The 14,252-nt window shown below is 45.4% G+C and overlaps 1 protein-coding gene and 1 long non-coding RNA gene across 2 annotated transcripts in view; one reads left to right on the forward strand and one right to left on the reverse strand.

Annotated features, from left to right (window-relative positions):
- pde9ab (phosphodiesterase 9ab) overlaps nucleotides 1-14,252 on the forward strand; it is a 107,079-nt gene that overhangs the window by 30,941 nt on the left and 61,886 nt on the right. Inside the window, exons 7-8 of the mRNA XM_063038516.1 lie at nucleotides 5,822-5,903; nucleotides 6,452-6,533. Coding sequence (XP_062894586.1) covers nucleotides 5,822-5,903; nucleotides 6,452-6,533 — 164 coding nt within the window. The remainder of the gene's footprint in view (nucleotides 1-5,821; nucleotides 5,904-6,451; nucleotides 6,534-14,252) is intronic.
- LOC134340924 (uncharacterized) overlaps nucleotides 10,605-14,252 on the reverse strand; it is a 70,202-nt gene continuing 66,554 nt past the window's right edge. Inside the window, exons 2-3 of the long non-coding RNA XR_010016681.1 lie at nucleotides 11,623-11,792; nucleotides 10,605-10,919 (exon numbers count right to left, since the gene is read on the reverse strand). This is a non-coding gene — a long non-coding RNA (uncharacterized LOC134340924). The remainder of the gene's footprint in view (nucleotides 10,920-11,622; nucleotides 11,793-14,252) is intronic.

Genomic DNA, 14,252 nt, shown 5'->3' on the forward strand with positions numbered 1-14,252 from the left:
TGAGTCTCTAGCTTGTGGAATCAATTCAGTTTTGGAGTGAGTGACATTATCCACTCTGGCTCACGAGCCTGGTGGTTGAGGGGTAATATCTGTTCCTGAAGCTGGTGGTATGTGATCCAAGGCTCCAGTGCCTCCTTCCCAATGGCAGCAGCGAGAAGTGAGTATGGACCGGATGGTGGGGGTCCTTGATGGATGCTGATTTCATGCAACAGTGCTCCTTGTAGATGTGCTCAGTGGTGGGGAGACTTTACCTGTAACAGGCTGTGCTGTATCCACTACCTTTTGCAGGCTTTTCTGTTCGAGGACATTGGTGTTTCCATACCAGGCTGTGATTCAATCAGTCAGTACTGTGTATTTACAAAAGTTTGTCAAAGTTTTAGGTGACATGCCAAATCTTTGCAAACTTCTAAGAATGTAGAGGCACCACGTGCCTTCTTTGTCATGGCACTTGTATGCTGTGCCCCGACAGATCGTCTGAAATGATAACGCTGAGGAATTTAAAGTTACGGACCCTCTCCCCCTCTGATCCCCTGATGAGGACTGGCTCATGGATCTCCGATTTCCTCCTCCTGTCGTCAATAAACAGCTCTTTGGTCTTGCTGACCTTGAATGAGAGGTTGTTGTGCACCACTCGGCTAGATATTCATTTTCCCTCCAATATGCTGATTCAGCACCACCTTTGATTCGGCCAACAACAGTGGTGTTCAGCAAATTTAAGCATGGCATTGGAGCTGAGCTTAGCCTCACAGTGATAAGTATAAAGCAGGTAGAGCAGAGGGCAAAGTACACAGCCTTGTGGTGCACCTGTGCTGATGGAGATTGGGAAGATGTTGTTGCCAATCCAAGCTAACTGGGGTCTGCGAGTGACCAGGGTTGTCATTAGCTGCACATCTGAACACTAATTTCCACAAAATTGCCTGGTCCACTTTCCTGAAATGGGTCTTATTTCATGTAGTAAAAATGGTTAATAAGGTATTGGACCCATAGGCTTTATAAATGGAGAGTGCAAGAGCAAGGCAGTCATGACGAACCTTTATGATATAAACATTGGATTGGCCTCAAATGGAAGGTCTTATCTGGGCACCACACTTTAGAAAATAAGTGAAGGCTTTGAAAATAGCAAGCTGAAAATCTATTTTTTTTACAAATAGATTTATTTAGAACCTGGAATGTATTGCAGGTAATAGTGAAGGCAGATTCAATTGTGGCATTCCAGAGAGCTGGGTAGTTATCTGATGGGAAAGTACCTGCAGGGTCTTGACAAGAGGGACAAGCTAGATCACTCTTACATATGGTCACAAGAGATTCAATGGGCTGAATAGTTTCCAGGGTTGTAAACATTCTATGAAACAATAACCAAGGTAATGTAACCTGGGAAAAATTGTTCACATGCCTTTGAAATAAACAAGTGCTAAGCTAACCGATTTCCAGCCATGAGAGTGAAAGCTTTTTTTTGGTGGGCATTTCTCTCAATCTAAGGTAGGCTGTGAAATTGTGAAGCTGCTCTGCATTAGCCAAATATAATGGCTTACATGGTTGCTGTGGTTATCATAGTTGTTGGCCAGGCTATAACTTGCATTAAAATCCACAGGGCTACAAACAAAATATAATTGTTCCAAACACTGCAACCACAGCTGTTTCATAAAACTCCTGTTTACATTGCTGCCAGATGAGAGAGTCACAAGAGTTTCAACTCAACTCAATAACATCCCTCTAAAGCATTTAGAAATCAGGTTAAGATTAAGGAAAATCAAATACAACTGTTGCATTCAATCATAATCCTTTACTGGAAAACTGGCTCTGGGTACATATTCTGCTTGCACTCTTGACCCTGGCTCACATTCCAGACCAATGGTGGAGCCATGTACCAGACAATTGGATACTGGATTATTCGAGTTTACAGTAGATTATTTGTGATTACTCCTATCAGGGAGACAAGAGGTTGATTGAGTCCAAAACAAGATGCAATATTGCCACTGGATCTCCAAGGTTTCTCCACCTCCTCTGCTGTCTTGCTTGTTAATAAAATTTATATAATTACAGTACTGATGTCTCCACTCACAGTGCAAGGAAGATCTTTCCACTTGAAAATCAGAAAGACTGCTAACACTAGAAATCTGAAATAAAAACAGAAAATGCTGGAAACACACAACAGGTCATGCAGCATCTTCGGCGAGAGAAGCAATCTGAGACACCTCATCAGATTAATTGATTTACTTAACAGATTAACATTATATCAGCAGGACAAACTTTTCCTTTAATCAAACAATCCATCGGTTTGTTCATGTAGTGGTGGTAATGCCCTATGTGTAACCTTTCCCCGTAGAATCATTGTAGCTACTGCACCCACCTCACCACACCTGTTGGCATATAATCCTGAATCTTAGCAGGTCACTTTAAGATATTCTGTCATGGACAGTCCTTTGATCTTGAAGACTAAGTTTTGGGCAGATTAGAAGACGTTTCAGTTTGCACTAATCTTCTGTAAGGCCATAACATATAGGAGCAGAACTGGGCCATTCAGCCCATCGAGTCTGCGCCACTATTCCATCATGGCCGATTTATTATCCCTCTCAACCCCATTCTTCTACCTTCTCCCTGTAATCTTTGTCACCCTTACTAACCAAGAACCTATCAACCTCCGCTTTTAAGTACACCCAGTAACTTGACCCCCACAGCCATCTGGGGCAATACATTACACAAATTCACCACCCTCTGACTAACAAAATTCCTCCACATTTCTGTTCTAAAGGGATGTCCTTGTAGCTGTGCCCTCTGGTCCTAGGCTTCCCCAGTAAAGGAAACATCCTCTCCACATCCTCTCCAGCTAGGTTTCATTGAGATCCCCAACAATAGTCAAGTCTGACTTTTTGTGCTTGTTGGGAACTCCCCACAAAGCACAGTACAAGGAACACAGTAGCTTGGGATGAGCCATGACAAGTACCATTGTAACTCTTTACAGATTATCTTAGAAATATTCCAGCAGGAGTTAATTGACAGTGTGAGACCCTTGACTGTGCATGAAGGATCAACAGCAGTCAAGCAAGGTGTTGTAGCTTGTTTCTAAGTCTTGTTAATGAGGCATTCTACCTAATGATTTTACAGTCTGCTTGCATAGGAATCATCATTCTCATTATCTTATGGGGCCTTGAGGACATGCCTTGTTGACAATTGGCCTGTGGTCAAAGGTGTTTCTCTGTACAAATCTTTCTACAAGAGACTGTTGTTATGACCAGGTCCAAGTGAATGGAACATTTGATGGCAACATTGCCAGGTCCAGCCTTCAACAGCAGTACAACACTCCAGTTGGTAGTGACACTTGGTACTTGCATATCCAGAGTTGATATGCACCTAGATCCAGCCACACATAGAATAAGTCATGATGGGTGCAGTTTTCCCATCTTTCTCTGGAGGTTTGTGAATGCTTCTACAAGCGTGAACCAGCTTTGGTCGCTAGTACAGTGCAGGATCTAGGTTATGGCCCCACATGCATCTCACAGAGTAACAACTGAAGCACCTCACTCCTGATGATCGGGGTCTTTACTGCAATCCGTAGGTAGCGCTGGTCCCACAATCTGATTCTGCTTCACTTTGGCTATGTATGCCACCTGGTTCTCAGTAAAATCACTGGCCCTTCTGAACTCTAGTCCTAGCACCTTTAGATGATCTAACACAATGGTGGAGGCCAGCTGCCAAAGAACAAGGCCTCACTTTCATTGTGATCCATTCTGGCCCCTGAGGGCAGTTCGGATTGGTCACAGACACACATCAGTCTGTGGGCAGATTTTGTGTCTGAGGAGGAGGTAACTATGTTATTAATACATACTTCCCATTACATTGCTGGCATTTCAGGCAGCAATGAAGGTCCTCCATCTCTGGCAGTGTTCAGGGCTTCCTTTCTTTTGGTTTTCATGACTTTCAGTCATGCAAGTCCTGGATGGAGATTCAGGAATACCATTGCACTCAGATGCAGAAGGGTTCTTCACTGCTGTCTCTGCAATAATTCTGTTTTACCAGTCGGAGTTGTTTGCCCTGAAGTGAATCCCCAAATCTGGAAGACTGGTGGACCACTCTTACTCTGGCTTCTACCCTTTGACTTTTTTGATGAGTGACCCTACCAAGAGCAAAAGTATAAAGCCCTGACTCCAGCCAACATAGCTCTCTGGGTCATTGAGGCACACAAACCTCCAAACCTAACAATGAGGTTGTGGTCCTCTTGGAAGATGTCATCAATAAACAGGATAAATTTGACCCGAGAGTCTCCATTTCCTGGAATTACTTCAAATGCCTGCATCCTGTCTGCTGAATTTGGCAAACGTGTTGATACTATGTAACCAGGGCTTAGAAGAGAGCAGCCTCGCCTAATCAGATTTGAAAAAAAAATTTACAATTACCACCCATTAATTAGGACTGTGCCACTATTATTTGCAGAGAACAATCATTTCTAATTGCAGATTTCCATCTCAGACCCCATTATGTGCAAATGGGATAGTCCATCAAAAACCACCTCCTGGTCCAAGATGATTAATAAGGTCTTCAACCCAACCCCACCTGCCTACCAATCTATACATAATTAACTATATCTCAAGCAGTGCAAGGCAATCAGAAACCTTCTCCACCAAGTATGGGACTAATCTGATCCGGGATCACCAGCTCCAGAGCACATTTAACTCGCCAGTAATGTCCTTGGACCAAATTTTATAATCCACATTAAACAGAGAGACTTCTTCTTCTTCCACTTCTCCTTTTAGCCTGTAGATGAGGGTGAAGATGCCTTTCCACCCATGGATTCTGGAGCACTGCCAGTTAGAAGTTTAGCTGTGGGTTCCCCAAGAAAGTTATGACAAAGCTTAATTCAAAGATTCAAAGTGCACTTATTATCAAAGTGTCTATGCAGTATACAACCATGAGGTTTGTCTTTCCGCAGACAGCCACAAAACTAAAAAAGAATGCCGTGGAACCCATTCAAAGAAAAACATCGAACCCCCAATGCGCAAAAAAAAAGAACAAATCGTGCAAATAGCAAAAAAGTGAGTGAAAAACACAATAGAAAACACCAAACCACAAATTATTGAACCAATCCAGGCATATTCAGTTCTGCTCGGTTCAATCTAGCACTGTGCTGTTCGCTAACTTTAGGCTGCAGAGCCAGTCTGCCCTGATCAAAATTGCACAAAATAGCAACACAAAGGAGTGACCAGAAACTCGTCAAAACATGAATGAACTAGAGTCCAATCTACAAACTGCACTGATTGAACCTTTCCCCAAGACCCAGGACTGCGGCAGCATTGAGCAAGAGGGAGAGAGGGACCATTCAAACACAAGGACCTTCCTCTGGGTGCAGTGGACGAGAGGGCGAGGGAGAGACCACCACACACAGACTCCTTCCTCTGGCAGCAGTGAGCAAGAGGCTGAACACTCACTCGTCTTGATGAATTCAATCTTCCTCGATGTTTTAATCAGTGAAATCCATGAGAAATGGAGTTGATCATAGGCTCATGCCCCATCTCCAGGTTTCTTTGCTTCCAGGCCACAACGCTTTGCTCGAAGCCTTGCCAAACTCGTTTGGAGGTAGCAAAGTGCCAGATTGTTCAGTCGGCCTGAAAACACAGCAACAAAATGTAGATTAAAGGCTCCAATTGTAGCAGAACCACATTTGAAAGAAAAAGAAGTGAAAAAAGTAATTTCGTGAACTATCGGAAGGATGTCGTTTTGTTTGCTGGCACCATCTTCTCCGGAAATAATCTTGAAAAATGTTTGGGTTCAAATCTTTTGGCTGCACCTTTTAATATGCTAATTTTTACTTTCTTTTCATTTCCAGTGGAAGGATTAAAGGTGGTAGAGATAGAGAAGTGTAAGAATGATTTGAAGACTCTTAAAGATGAATTGTCTTTGGGAAACAGGTGAGAGACGTCAATGATTGCATTCCAATTTATTCATCATCAGATTTCTGAATGGTCCATGAACATTGCCTCACTATTTTGCTTTCTTTTCACGCTATTTATTTACTTGTTTATTTATGTTTCTTATTGGGACTTGCAGTAATTTTTACATATTGCACTGCACAACATTTAACGATATATGTCAATGATAATAAACCTAATTCTGATTCTGAATGATTATTGGGGGGGGGGCAAAAACTAATTGCAGTAACACTACAAAATGTGACAATGGGCTACAAATTAAGCTTGCTCCAGAGAACTCCACGAATCATCTTCAGACAATGATATGAGACCTTGTGCATCCACCAATGAAATCCAAAGGATGAAACCCACACCAGTGTAGTGCTCCCACAGTACGACATAGGAGTCTCAGTCTACATGTTTCTGGAATGGGATTTGAATCTACAAACTTTGACTTGGAAAGAAGGATGCTTACATCGAGCCAGAGTTAACAACACACTGGACCACAGCTGAGGTTTTCTAATTCTATTAAATTTTATTTCTGCCAGGTCAAACACACCTTGTAAGCATACATTCATGGAGGATCCTATAAAATTGACACCACAACGAGATGTTCCAAGATATCCCAAGGTAATTGCCCAAATGTAGTAAATCTATTGGGATTCAGCAGGCACAATATGATGAGACTACTTGTAATGAATGCTACCCACTGAAACTATTGCTGTTACCCTTGGCTGATCAGAAGAAGGGTAGTGGGAAATTTAAGGATGGACAGAAAAGACTGAATATAGGCTCAAGAGGGTAGACAACAAAGTGGATTTACAGCAGGGAAAGAGGGAGCAAAGCCTATGAATCATTTTCTGTGGAATGTGAAAGAGTGCATATCAGTTTTCTGTGCGGTTAATGCTTGTCTGCTTAGCTTGTTGACTATCAGACTGCACAATATCGAAAACCTTTATCTCTGGGATACCAGTCCCCTTCACTGAAGTTGACATTAGTTGAAACATGCTGAATTACCTATGTAGCTGGAGCTTAACCAGCATAAGCCCCACTAGCTGAGGGTGCAACATTCTGAGAGATTCTGAGGGCACAACGGCAGCGTAGCAGTTAACGCAATGCTGTTACAGCGCAGGGCCTTCTGGAGGTTGGAGTTCAATTCCAGTGCCGCTCTGTAAGGAGACTTTGTACATCCTGCCTGTGGAATGCATGGGTTTTCTCCGGGTCCTCCCACAGTACAAATACATACCAGGTAGGTTAATTGGTCATTGCAAGTTGTCCCATGATTAGGCTAGGTTAATTGGGGTTTGTCAGGGTTACTGGGGTGGCATGACTCAAAGGGCAAGAAGTGCCTACTCCGCAATATCACTAAATAAATAAATATTTCCAGAATTAAGTGGGAAGAATCCCACTGAGGAAATTGGGCTTATCCCTTTGCAGCCAACATAACCATCTTGGTGAGATAGGAACTCATCAAAAGACTATGGAGACCGCACTTTCAAGATGAGGAAGATGCATTAAAGAGATCACACAAGGATGATTCGTGGCAGGCTGTCATTATCTGCTTTTATTCCAGTGAGGAAGCTTTGAGCACTGGGATTTGCTGGAATCACTGGCTTCCCACAAATGCTGACAGCCATCTGTTGTGCTCGTGAGAGATCCACTTACTCTTTCATCAAGCTAATCAACATGCTAGACCATCAGCTGTTCATCATGGTCAATTCAATGGTTCCTTGATGCATTCATCCTTGGGTAGAGAGAACTGCTAGATAGGTTGCTGCTGTACCGAGAGATAGATCCTGGGGAATGAGTTACTCCTTCTTCCCTGGCTTCTCCACTCTCACTGCTACAGAGCCCTTCTACGATGAAATTCACACGTATCAGAATGATTATGGGGAATGTTGTTGGCAAGTTCACTGTACAATTCTGAGATCTCCATCGGTCAGTGTCCACTCCTGTGTAACCCTGTTGGGTTTCGGCGGGACTTAAGTGCAGACCAATGAATACTATTTCACCAGGATTATTAGGGAGCACAAAGGCAACAGTCTTTCAAAAACAGAAGGCAGGCATGAATCCAAATAGCAGGCAGAGGTCTTACCAGGAACGGCAGTCAGGCGAGGGCAGACAATCCAGAGCACCTAGGCAAAAAATCGGGTCCAAGAGCAGACAAAGTCCAAAACACAAACTGCAGATGCCCTTCTTTCTGGTACGGGATGGCTCCTATGAAAGTCCTTAATGAGAGAGGGATCCAGGATATCTCGAGCGGGATCCCAATATCTCTCTTCGGGGCCATAGCCCTCCCAATCAACGAGGTATTGCAGTCTGGAGCAATTCAAATTCAGATGACATAAGAGGAAGAGGATAGCGGTTCTTAATGGTGACCTCATTGAGACCTCTATAGTCCAGGCAAGGATGCAGGGACCCGACCTTCTTGGCTACAAAGAAGAACCCTATGCCTGCTGGGGAGGAAGTGGGATGGATAATTCCTGCAGCCAAGGCCTCCTGGATATACTCGTCCATCGCTTCCCTTTCAGGTGGAGACAGGGAATACAGACAGCCCCTAGGTGGCACGGTAGAGTGGGTAACCATGGCAAGTTTCACTCCAGTTAAGCCGCTGGCCTCCAGGGTTTGCTTCAGACAGGAGCGTGGCATCCCGAGATTGTCCGCAAAACTGGAACTGATAAAATTTCCCTCAGCCCCAGAGTCGATAAAAACTAAAACGGTGCATCTCCTCCCTTCAGCCAGTGTAAAAGCAGGTAGAGGGTTCGAGTGATGGGGAACTGAAGGAAGGAAGTACTGCTCGCCCGTAGTCCCCTATTTATGAGCGAGCGTTGGCTTTTACGGGGACAGGTAGATACATAGTGACCAGCCTGACCATAAGACAGACAGGAGTTGGTACTGACTCTCCTCCTTCTTTCCGAAGGAGACAGACGGGTACGATCAATCTGCATGAGCTCCGTTGGGCTGGATGGGGGTGACTGAGGACTCGGGGAAGGAGATCTGGGTGCTGGCTGGGAAGAGGTCAGACGCCCCCTGGTGGTTCTTCGTGATCCCCCGGACATCACGCTCCTGCTGACGCTGTTTTATGCGGCTGTCAATCTTAATGGCCAAATCGACCAGCTCTTGGAAGCCAGCAGGCAGGTTGCGGGTGGCTAGTTCATCCTTAACCTCTTCGCTAAGCCCGTACAGGAACATGTCAGATTGGGCCGCCGAATTCCAATTGGTGGTGGTGGCTAGTGTGCGGAAATGAATGGCGTAGTCCGAAATAGAACGGTTACCCTGACAAACTCGCAACATCTCCCTTGCTGCCTCTCGCCCCTGCTGGGAACGGTCAAAGACTCTTCTCATCTCCTCACAAAAGTCCTTAAACGTGTGGCAAAAAAGGGCTCTGCTGTCCCACACAGCCGTACCCCACTCTCTTGCTCTTCCTGACAGCAGCATGATAACATAAGCAAACGGGATCCATCAGTGGGGAAGGTAGTGGGCTGCAGCTCAAAAATCAGCAAGCATTGAGACAGAAAGGATCTGCAGGTGCCTGGTTCACCATTATAAAGTTCAGGTGGTGGTAAATGGGGCTCTCGGGCTGGTTGAGTTGGAGTCTGTGGGGCTGATGGCGCGGCGAGAGAAGGCAGGTTAGAGCTCAGCGCCAGCTGAATCTGCTGTAGCTGGAGGCCATGCTGGTCAGAGTGGCGGAGAAGGCTTCCATCAACTGGTTGATAGAGGTGAATTGCGGTTCATGTCTCCCTAACAACACGCCCTGTCGGGAGAGGGCCTCACGCACCTGGTTGGGGTCCGCTGAGTCCATCTTGGCCAGTTCATTCTGTTGGGTTCTGTCAGGAATCAAGTGCAGACCAATGAATACTATTTCACCAGGATTATTCGGGAACACAAAGGCAACAGTCTTTCAAAAACAGAAGGCAGGCACGAATCCAAATGGCAGACAGAGGTCCTACCAGGAAAGGCAGTCAGGCAAGGGAAGAGCACACAGGCAAAAATCAGGTCCAAGAGCAGACAAAGTCCAAAACACAGAATCAGGCAAAATCGGTTGGCAGAAGTCGCAATGACAGGCTGGAACGACACAGGTCAGAACTGGGACAAACTGGCAGAGGATGCTGGTCAAGGCTGGGTTTAAATGGACAGGGTAATGAGTGAAAATTAGAAACAGGTGAGTGCAAATGAGGAGACAAGCAGGTCATTGGAGGAAGTCCAAAAAGGAAAGGGGCTGGGCCAGAACCTACATGGCCAGGTGAAAGAAAACAGAAATTAAAGACTGTCGTGATCCAGAGTTACCAGCAGAGGCCCTTCGACCCAGTGTTCAGGCCGGATCCCAAACAGTACTCCACCGCACCCCCCCCCACCCTCACGGGCATCTCCAGACGCCCTTCTTGCTTGTACAGGATGGCTCCTATGAAAGTCCTTAATGAGAGAGGGATCCAGGATATCTCGAGTGGGATCCCAACACCTCTCTTTGGGGCCATAGCCCTCCCAATCAACGTGGTATTGCAGTCCACGACCTCTGCGTCAAACGTCCAGTAATCAGCGCACAGTGAAGGTCTCTGAGCCATCGATGGGGAGGGGGAGGGGGGGGGGGAGGGGGCTTGGGGGTGGGACAGAGGGGGCTGCAGACAAAGGGCTTAATCCTTGAAACATGGAATGTAGGATAGATCCTGCGAAAGGTAGGGGGTAGTTTTAGACGTACCGCCAAAGGGCTGATCACCTTGGTGATGGGGAAAGGTCCAATGTTGCGTGGCGCCAGCATGCGGGAGTCCACCTTCGAGGGGATGTCACGCGAAGATAACCACACCTTCTGACCCCGGCGGTTAATGGGAGCCTCGATGCGGTGACAGTCTGCTTGCTGCTTCATTCTGGCTGTAGATTGAAGCAGCCCCTTTCGGGCTTGTCTCCAGGTCCGTGAACACCTCTGGACAAACGCTTCGGCTGAGGGAACGTCCACTTCCTCCTCCTGAGATGCGAATAAGGGGGGTTGATAGCCAAGACAGCACTGGAATGGTGATAAACCTGATGAAGCAGAAGGCAAAGAATTAATGGTGTACTTGACCCAGGGAAGTTGCTGACTCCAATAGGAAGATTCCTGAGACGTCACACAACAGAGCATCACCTCCATCTGCTGATTAGCCCGCTCGGTCTGGCCATTACTCTGTGGATGAAGCCCAGATGAGAGGTTAACCCTGATCCCGAGTAGTTTGCAAAAAGCCCTCCAAAAGTGGGAGGTAAATTGCGAACCTCTATCAGATACCACTTCAACGGGGAGACCGTGAATACGGAAAGCATGCTGAATCACCAGGTTGGCAGTCTCCTTGGCAGAGGGCAGCTTGGGAAGGGGAACTAAGTGGACCGATTTGGAAAAATGATCCACTATGTTAAGAATGGTAGTGTTACCGTCGGACGGAGGGAGTCCGGTGACAAAGTCCAGTGCAGTATGTGACCAGGGCCTTCTAGGAACAGGCAGGGGTTGCAGGAGACCAGTTGGTGGGTAGCTGGAGGTCTTGTTCTGTGCACAGACTGGACAGGCAGAAATGAAGCTCTCAACATCCTTCCTCAGGGATGGCCACCAAAAATCTTCGACTGATGAAAGCCGTCGTGCGTCTGATGCTAGGGTGACATGCCAGTCTGGAGGTGTGTCCCCACTGGAGAATCTGGGAGCGGACAGACTGGGGAACATACAATAGATTAGCAGGGCAGGCACTAGGAACAGACTCACCCTACTGGGCAGACTGGACTACAGATTCAATCTTCCACTGTGCTGTGGCGACCAGACATTGCTTGAGGAGAATGGTCGTAACCTCGGGTGCCTCGTCGGTTGGTGGAAACTGCCTGGAGAGTGCATCAGGCTTGCCGTTCTTAGAGCCAGGATGGTAGGCCAGGGTGAATCTAAAACGGGCAAAAAACAGTTACACAAGTCTCTTAATCATCAATAAGATCAAACTTACTTGATTCCATTCATGGGTAATTTAAATCCAGGGATTAAGATGGATGTCACTAGGACTTGAGTTATAGGGAGAGGTTGGGCTGGCTAGGACTTTATTTCCTGGGGGGTATTCATGAGGGGTATAGACAGAGGGAAGGCACTCGGTAATTTTTCCAGGGTTGGGGAATCAAGAACTGGAGGGTATAGGTTTAAGGTGAGAGGGGAAGATTTAATAGCAACTTGAGGGTCAACAATTTTTACACAAGGGGTGGTATGTATGATGAATGATTTGCCAGAGGAGGTACAATAAAACTTTTAAAAGATTTGATAAGAAAGATTTAGAAGGATATGGGCCAAATGCTGACAAGTGGGACTAGCTTGGATAGGCACCTTGGTTGGCGTGGACCAACTTGGGCCAAAGGGCCTGTTTCTGTGGTGTCTGACTCTATAACCCGACTGCACAAATGGATCTTTTCATGGCGAGTGCGGCGTGGTGATGGTTGTAGATTCTAAATGGTGGAAACAGATTACATCACACGATCCCCAGCAAAATGGTCTGATCAAAGCACAGTACGCCTGATGCACAATCCACCTTTTAACGCCATACCTCTCACATGGGCATCTCCGTTTAATTTCCTTCCCAGAAGGAGCTCCTATGGCACACTATAGAATGTTCTGCAAGTGACCTCCATCATCTGAAAATGAAATTCTGACACCTTGCGCCTGAAAGTGGGAAATTGAGGTCTCAAGTAATCAAAGGTCTGAAACAATGATATCCCTTTATAACAGAGATGAGGAGGAATTTCTTTAGTCAGAGGGTGGTGAATCTGTGGAATTCATTGCCGCAGACAGCTGTGGAGGCCAAGTCACTAGGTATATTTAAAGCAGAGGTTGGTAGGCTTTTGATTAGTAAGAATGTCAAAGCTTACAGGGAGAAGGCAGGAGAATGGTGTTGAGAGGGATAATAAATCAGCCATGATGGAGTAGCAGAGCAGACTGGATGGGCCAAAATGCCTAATGCTGCTCCTATGTCTTAAGGTATTGGTGAGGGCTTTTGTCAGTCAGAGTTGACCATGGATATGTTGTCCCAGCAGTCTAGATACACAAGCCAGGGGAGTACGATGTGAAGAGCAAGCTGTTGCCCATGTCGCAAGCTCCCCCTCTCCACGCAACTGATGAACCCAAAGGAACTGCAGAGACCAATACAGTTTGGTACCAGCAGCATTGCAGGAGTTGCCGATCAGCATTGAACTCAATGTCGGACTGCCTTAGAGACTCCAGCTCCAAATTTTTCCCTCGAGACTTACTCCCGAAGCCTTCCCCATGAGTGGGCATAGCTGCAAGGCAGCGGAGGTTTGAGATCAAAGTTTTTCTTCTCCTAGATGAGTTGTCAACCATAGCTGATGAGCCCCATCTGCCCGAAGGTCTGTTGTCTTATATTAAATTATTAGTAAAGGTGTTTATGAACATCTGAAGCCAGAAATTACTGGGAAAATGCATTAAAAGAGACGGCATAAAGAAGTGCTGGCAGATGTTTAAACTGATTTCTTAGTTCTTAAATCTATATCCCACAGGAAAATAAAGATTGTCTGAGAAAGATGATCTGTTTGTGGCTAATTAAGGAACTTAAGGATGGATCAGATTGAAAGAAGAGGCAATGCTGGGAGAATTAGTGGTAGTTCAAATGAATGGGAGAAATTTGGAAGCCAGCAAAGGAGGATAAAGAGGAAGAATATTAAGGATTATAAGAACAATAAACATAAAACCAGAAAAAGCTTCTTCAAGCATATAAAGAGAAATGAGTAGGTGAGGTAAATACTGGTCTCTCATGAGGCTGAGAATAGGGAATTAATATTGACAAATATGGAACAGCAATGACATTAAACAAACACAAACAAAAACATTCCATCACATTAGAAAATACTAAAAGAATTTTAATAATGGTAATAAATCAAGAAGGGATGGCAAAGGGGGAAAAATTATTTACCAGAGAAGGAAAAAAATGGCTTGAAGGCTGATAAATGACACAAGGCTGGACCTGGTGGCTTGTATAATTTCATTTAAAAGAATCAGTTGCAGAAGAGATGCATGCTTTGGTTGTGTGTAGAAAGTAAGTATTCTTGGATTTTTAGGAATCAGGTTGTAACTAGAGAGGAGCTGGCACTATAGAGATTAGCAATCTATACTCAGAGGTCAATTTATTAGGCACATCTGTACACCTCGTTAATGCAAATAACTAATCAGCTAATCATGTAGCAGCAATTCAATGGATAAAAGCATGCAAACTTGGTCAAGAGATTCAGTTGTTGTTCAGACCAAACATCAGAATGGTGAAGGAATGTGATCTAAGTGACTTTGACTGTGGAATGATTGTTGGTGCTAGACAGGGTGGTCTGACTATCTCAGAAACTGCTGATCTCCTG

Source organism: Mobula hypostoma, chromosome X2 (genome assembly GCF_963921235.1).
Source record: "Mobula hypostoma chromosome X2, sMobHyp1.1, whole genome shotgun sequence".
In the NCBI taxonomy this organism is placed as follows: domain Eukaryota; kingdom Metazoa; phylum Chordata; class Chondrichthyes; order Myliobatiformes; family Myliobatidae; genus Mobula; species Mobula hypostoma.